The 7,764-nt window shown below is 42.0% G+C and overlaps 1 protein-coding gene across 1 annotated transcript; it reads left to right on the forward strand.

Annotated features, from left to right (window-relative positions):
- The first annotated feature begins 1,836 nt into the window (after nt 1–1,836).
- On the forward strand, nt 1,837–7,537 carry LOC133922537 (two-component response regulator ORR24-like). Its single transcript, XM_062367906.1, has 6 exons — nt 1,837–2,317; nt 4,005–4,157; nt 4,675–5,070; nt 5,184–5,260; nt 5,661–6,737; nt 7,259–7,537. Exons 1-6 carry the CDS (start codon nt 2,161–2,163, stop codon nt 7,310–7,312), a joined length of 1,914 nt encoding a protein of 637 aa, XP_062223890.1. The 5' UTR covers nt 1,837–2,160; the 3' UTR covers nt 7,313–7,537.
- The last annotated feature ends 227 nt before the right edge of the window (nt 7,538–7,764 follow it).

Below are 7,764 nucleotides of genomic sequence, written 5' to 3' on the forward strand. Positions count from 1 at the left end.
CAATCACACACAATACAAACATGCACTTTACCACTAAACCACACTCGTCACTGTGTAAAATGTGAGGATCACTATTTGAACCCTAATAAGCCAGGTGAAGTCTCGCACTCCTGCCGTCCAACCACTCGCCACGAGGTGAATCCTAAAAATATAACTATTTCGGCATAATTGTATATCTCCTAGGAATTCCCTTAATACTCCCTACGAAATATATAGAAGGTTCATTTCGTTGTCCTACATGTTAGCAGGTTCGTTGTCCTGACATTGACATCCGTATCTTATACAATTAAGCTAGTACTAAATTTTAACTTTACAACAGAATCAATTTTAAGATTAATAGCATTTGTGGCCACGAGATTCCGTGATGCGGTGATGGAAAGTTGACGTGTCTATGGCTTAGAATATTGCTGGAGAATACTTATTAAAGAAATGGCAGGAAAAGGAATATTATCACAAGTGCAAGCACAGGGTGTGAACCAATAATGTACCGGTAGCTCACGTACTTTGGCAGTATAATACACGGTTCGATGACAGAGCTTGTATTAAAAGAAACACCAGCCATTTCATGCGCAAACTTAAATAAGATTTTTGAACGGCCGAGCAGAGCGCTGGCATGCGAGGATTTTGGAGGTCATGCTAAATTAAAGGTCAAATATCGTTTATAGTAAATGTGTTATATATGTGTGGTTCTGATATAGCAAATGTGTTAGTTTTGGAGTAATGGATGGCCGAATAGAAAAAAAAAATCTTGATTGCAACAGCAAAGTGCTTTCCTCTGAGAGAGAGAGAGAGAGAGAGAGAGAGAGAGAGAGAGAGAGAGAGAGAGAGAGAGAGAGAGAGAGAGAGAGATGTATAGATCTGTGATCCCGTCGAAGTGGAAACAGGCTAATCCTGGAGATGACGCCGAGCTGTGGTGCATCACTAATCAATCTTTCTCGTGAGCTTTGTTTAATCGAGCTCATAAAGCAGCAAGCTTGGGCTGGCTCGACCCACGTCAGCATCAACTATGGGCGAAAAAAAAAATGCTTGTCTGACTAACTAGATGGGTAGATCCAAAACAAGTGCTTTCGCCACCACTTCGTCGCCGCAATGGTCCAACAAACAAATGCATGGGAGATATATTAGAGTTTTTACGGCACAATTCTTCTTCCTCACGCTAACACGAAAATGTGTAACACATCGACGACAGCTCAGCACACATCTGCATACATATGCGATATTTGAAATATAGAAATTTCCAATTCTAAAAACACGAGAAATAATATTGCATCCAAAAGAAAACCTAAATTCAAACTACAAATATCCTGGTTTTAAACATAAAAATAGGAGCTCTACCGTTTAAAATTCAAACTAGTACTCCATCCAATCACAAATACTTAATTTTTTGATAAATCCAATCAAATTTTAATTTTTTTGACTATTAATAACTTTTAACGTATTTAGTTTGAAAACATGAAAGTCATATCACCAAAAGGAGCGTCGTATCTTTCAATTCGATGAAGCAAGCCTGAATTCTAACGAAGGTTGTTTATCTTAAAAAATATTTTCATAATTTTATAAGTTTATTGAATTTTATAAATATATTCTAATAAAAAAATGCACATTGGATTCCATATCATATCTAATGCATCAAGTATTTTTTATCAGAGTAGCAAACGTTGTCAAGAAATGCAAAAATAGGAAAAACCAAAAGGCGTCTCCAAAATTGCTTTAAAAAGGGGATTTTTCGCGTACACACTGGGAATACACCACGGCAACAAACAAAACAATCCCATTTGACGAGTGGATAGCATATAAAGGCCTGAATAAATGGCATGAAATTTGGAAGCGTAAAAGGAAAAGAAAGGGAGCCGAAAAAAGGTTACCATCTTTGCACTGCATGAGCCCCAAGCCCCCAATCCATTCAGGCATTCACCTCCTCTCTCTCTCCTGTTATAATTGGTCCCTCTCTCTCTGCTTTGGTGCTACTACTACGGCCCTCCCCCCTGCTTTGACCTTGCTGGCTTCATCAGCCTTTCCCCGCCGTTTCTTGGATTTCTAGGATCCAAGAAACAACCTTGCGAAGTTTGCAGAGGAGGAGCTCGTCGCCTTGGCTTTCGGTGATCCGGTTGCGTCGTTTCTTGATTCCTCGGAGTTGCTGTTGGATTCGCGGAGGAGGAGATGACCGTGGAGGAGGTGAAGCTGCAGGGGAGGGCGAACGGGCATGGGGGTGGGGGCAAGGACCAGTTCCCCGTCGGCATGCGCGTGCTCGCCGTCGACGACGACCCCACCTGCCTCAAGGTCCTCGAGAGCCTCTTGCTTCGCTGCCAGTATCATGGTATATCATACACCTCTCTTTCTCGCTCTTTCTCCCGGATGTTAGGATTTGCGCCGCTTCCATCAAAATTATATCTTTGTGTGCTGTTTTCCCTTTTCCTTTTCTTTTCGATTGAGTTCTTTGCTTGTTTTGCTTTCGATGTCTGCGTGGTTTTTTACGCCTATTTTCGTAGTTCGCGTGAGATGAGTTTACGAAAGATTTGGGTTCCTGGTTTTGCATTCACATAGATAGTTCTTACGACTTCATGCCCCCCCCCCCCCTCCTGTTGGTTTCGCGACTTTTTTTCGTGTCATGTAATGTCAAATCAAGATTTGTTTTTTTCGTTGTAAAATTGGAATTATCTCCTTTTGCGCACTCTTTATTTGGAACGATCTTCTATCGAAAATTTCGTGGTTTCCTGAATTGTTTCGGCTATGTGATTTCCGTATGTCTCTAATATGCAAACCTGGCCAAACATGCCTCGCCACCTAAGGTTCATAATGGGTTTTCTCAAGCCCTCGACTTCTTTTTTCCCCGAAGAATCTCCGAAAAGAGCACGGAGTTCATGCAATTTACCAAAGAAGAATAGCGTGATCTAATTTATAAGGAAATCGGGTTTAAAAATCTTACAACCGTATGGGTTATTAGAAGAAAAAATCAACAAAAATCCTGACAACAACACGAAAAGGGCTGGGACAACAACAGGAAAAGGGCCGGGACGACCACCTATGGTGACTCGCCATCACACAACGATATGAGTCATCGTTGCCAAACTTATCGCTATAGCGACAAAGCAACTCCGACTTCTCACGACAGACCTTAGTCTCTATCTCCTCGTTGCCACACACAGACATGGCTACCACCAAGACACTTGCAAGAAAAAGTTTTTCGCATATTATCGTTGCCAAGTTTTATCGCACCCCACGACATAGCAGCTCCGACTTCACTTAGCATACTCCTCTCACTCATACCAGTCGTCCACTGCGAAGCATGAGTCAGTTCCGAGGGAGTAGAGGTCTCATCAAACATCTCAACCTTGCGACTGACCAACACCACATAAGCAGTGTGGGACCTCCAAGGCGACACCTTCAGGAAGAAAGCGACATCGAAGATGCCGCCATCACCCGTCCAAAAATTGGACAAGATTTTCACCCAGAGAGTACCGTAAGATGACAGGGGGAGGCACCGTGACAGCCCCCGACTTCTTACTGCAATGTTTGCAGTTAGATTGTAATCCAAATGATTAATGAAGAGGAGTTGACCTTGGTCTAAAAGAAAATATTGTGTTCCACTGGTCTATTTTCAATTTCCATGGTCGGATTTTCTCTACTGGAATAATCTTCTGCTCTATCTTTTTTCTTGAGTAGTCTGTAAAAGTAGGTTAGATTACCCTGGAGATGTGGGGGAAACAAGACTTTCAAAAAATATAGGCCATTACATCCTGTGACATAAGCGTGACATATTGTTTAGCAAAGACACAGATGAGTCTGAGTCTAGTTCGGAGTCGTCATGCCCACCTAGAAGAACTCCACCTCCTCTGCCATCGCCTTCACATCCACCCAGAAGATATCCACCTCCTCCGCCATCGCATCCACAACCACCCAGAAGATCTTCTTTCGAAGATTTGACTAACATATGCGGAATGCATTGTTACGGTCTTCAACTTCGGTCTAATGTGTTTGGATGTGATGTGTTTGTGATGTCGCAGTGACAACAACTGGGCAGGCGGCCACAGCCCTGAAGCTGCTGAGGGAGAAGAAGGACCAGTTTGACCTGGTGATCAGTGATGTCCACATGCCGGACATGGATGGCTTCAAGCTCCTCGAGCTTGTGGGCCTCGAGATGGACCTCCCAGTCATTAGTAAGTCTTGTTTACTCAGTTCTCTTCGTGCCATTATTGCACCCAATGATCTGAAAAAATGGCATTGCTTGAAAATGATTGTGGAATAAAAAGATTTGGTACTACATCTGTCTAGTTTGGTTTTACCTCCTTTGGACTGCTAACTGTGGAAATTTAGGAAACATGGATCTTTTGTATTGAATTTCGAAAACTTACATTGGTTGTCTTGCACAATTGGTTATGACGCTGCATTGTCCAATGTGCCATCCAATTTATTAATTTGGGCAAATGGGTCTCATGAAAACTTGTGTATGTTCAACATGTGTGACTACTGAAAAGGAAGTTACTAGAAAGGACTAGTCTGCAAGCGTATTGAAGGCAATTAGTTTCCTATAGAAAGGTCAATTATTTTCACTGGTTCAAATATATAATGATCGTGCGTATGCTTTTCTCTTTGATTATGCAAGCACAGTTGGAATGTTATTGCATTTACAATTTTTACGCTCGAATTCTGAAATTGGCCATATACATCATGCAGTGTTGTCTGCGAACGGGGAGACACAAACAGTCATGAAGGGTATCACCCATGGAGCATGTGACTACCTGCTGAAGCCAGTGCGTATTGAGCAGCTGAGGACGATATGGCAACATGTGGTTAGGCGGAGGAGTTGTGATGCCAAGAACCATGGTAATGACAATGATGATGCCGGTAAGAAGGTGCAGTCAATGAATGCTGAAGGTGAGAATGGTGGTGCTCATCGCAACAAGAGAACTTCACGCAAGGGTAGAGATGATAATGGAGAGGATGATGATGATTCGGATGAGAACAGTAATGATAATGGAGACTCGTTGACCCAGAAGAAGCCAAGAGTCGTATGGTCTGTTGAACTGCACCGGAAGTTTGTGGCTGCTGTCAACCAGCTTGGCATTGACAGTAAGAGCCCTTGCTTCATGGCTTAGTTGTCAGAATGTTCACTAATTAGTTTTTCCAGATTCATTCTATTATTCATGAATCATAATAGCGCGTCCTTGTGTCTATAAATGCAGAGGCTGTTCCAAAGAAAATATTGGATCTCATGAATGTTGAGAACATCACCAGGGAGAATGTTGCGAGTCATCTGCAGGTTCAATTTTCGCCTTGAAGTTTTACCTCATATTTCTATTTCTATGATAATGTTTCTGCCATGTTTATTATGGGATATCTTTGGATCAAACTCTACTCGTTATGATTATCCCAACAAGAAGCTCTAATACTGTATCTTCAAAGACGATTTGTTTTGAAATTTCTTGATAATTTTTCACCTTACCTGGAAATGTTCAAACCCAACAACTCATGTTCAAATGTTTGTCACACTTCCAAAAGAAAAAAAATGATATCTGTTAGCATGTTTCTTTAATTAGTCAGTTCATTTCCTTGTAAAGCCTACAAATTTCTTTGCTCTATTCATTATCTCAATTTCTTTTTTCCTTTTTTGCATTTATAAGCATATTTATCATTTCTTCTTGGTTCGTTTGTTATTTCAGAAGTATCGGCTGTATCTGAAAAGGCTCAGTGCTGACGCAAGCAGGCAAGCTAACCTAACCGCTGCATTTGGAGGACGGAACCCCGCTTATATCAACATGGGACAGGAAGCCTTCAAGCACTACAATGCATATGGGAGATACCGTCCAGTCCCAACTACAAACCATTCTCAGTCAAACAACCTTCTTGCAAGGATGAACTCCACTTCTGCATTTGGGATACATGGTTTGCTACCTTCGCAGCCACTTCAGATCGGGCACACCCAGAATAATCTGAGCACTTCCCTCGGCAATGTAGGAGGGTTGAACAATGGAAACCTGATCAGGGGCACGCAAATGTCGCTCCAGGATAATAGCAAATGCTTCCCTACTGGTCCTTCTGGTAACTCTTTTGCAAACATATCAAATGGCGCACCATTGGCTTCGGCAAGTAACTTGCCATTACAGTCTCTTGAATCAAGCAACGAGCAACACCTTGGTCGGATGCACTCATCTTCTGCAGACCCATTTAGCTCATTTGTTGGCGACTCTCCCCAGTTTCCAGATCTTGGAAGATGCAACAACACCTGGCCAACTGCAGTTTCATCCAGCGTTCAGGAACTTGGACAGAAGGACAGCATGTCCCAAGCAACATTGCGTGTGAATGGACCCAAGATCGAGCCTATCTCATGCTTTACAGCCCCATCCAGTCAGATTCCCTTGCTGGGAAATGAAATGCAGAGCCATGTAGCATCACTAGCCAGCAATGGTCTTCCAATGCCATTCAATCAGGAAGCAGTGCCATTCACATACGGAAGTAGCACAAACTCAAGAGAGATGCTGAACAACCACCTTGGACCTAGTAATTCAGGCATCAACACTTCGTTGCCGAACCTTCGCATAGATAATTCTGTTGTTCCAAGGCAGACACTGGATCGTGGGAATTCAGGTGGTGGTGTTCCCCCTCTCCAAGATTGCAGGATTGGTCAGCAAGCTGTTAGTAATCAGCTAAACTATAACAACGAATTGGTGGGGACAAGTAGGCTGCAAAGGGGACTCAGTGGTGGTTTAGATGACATTGTTGTCGACATGTTTAGGCCGGTATGATCCTATCTTTTTATTTTCTTCAACAGATCTACTAATATGAACAGTCCTTTTAGGGAAAATGCCAACCGGATAATGATAATATTAGAAGAAGAAATATTGAGAACTCAGTTGACCCTGATGTATCCAGGTGGTAATGATGAATTAAACTCATTAAGCATCTTTAGGCTAGATGAATCAGTAACTCATTGACCCTTTAAACAAAAATTCTACACTCTGGTTTCTAAACTCTAAAGAGAAATTTTCACTTGGTCACTCTGCCAAGATATATCCTTCTTTTCCACTAGCATGTATGTCCTGGTTTCTAAACAATAACATATGTTACGAGCAGTTTTATATTCTCCGCTGGGATGATTGCCCTGAATATTTTTTACATTTAGCTAACACTTCCATGATTTACTTAGCCTCCATGTGAACTGCCTTTTTGAGAACTTCTGATGATAGCTTCCAATGTAATATTGACAAGTTATCTGAATACTAGGTGTGGATATGTTACCCAGTCAATTTTCTGAATGCAGGACCGTGTAGACGATGGAGTCCCCTTCATCGATGGGGACTGGGAGCTAGTTTAGCAGGTCTCCATTCCCTACGTAGATCATCCTTCGTGTGAGATTTTCCGCATTTGTGGGGGTCGGTGGTTGTTTATAGTAGCAAGTCTTTTCGTCACAAATGCCTTTTGCATTTGTTTCTTTTAGTGTACCGATCAGTGTTATGTTGAATAATAACAACTATGCGGTATTTGGTACCTTAACTCGTATGTCTATGTTAAGTCAGTTTACTCGGGTATAAACATGAAATATATATAGTTTGCTTGATGAGCCGATGAATGCCTTTCAAGTTTCTGCATTTGTTGGTTGTCTTTCTGTTCTTTTCCTTTCATATTCTTGTTGGCAACATCGTTTTGGAAGCTGGCAATGCCAGAATATCTTGAGGTTTTAGCGGGTTGCCGCTGCCTGCAGACTGAATTGTTTTGCTATTGTACTTGCATGATAGCTTGGTATCTGGATTGAAACATCTGCATGGA

Source organism: Phragmites australis, chromosome 6 (assembly GCF_958298935.1).
Source record: "Phragmites australis chromosome 6, lpPhrAust1.1, whole genome shotgun sequence".
In the NCBI taxonomy this organism is placed as follows: domain Eukaryota; kingdom Viridiplantae; phylum Streptophyta; class Magnoliopsida; order Poales; family Poaceae; genus Phragmites; species Phragmites australis.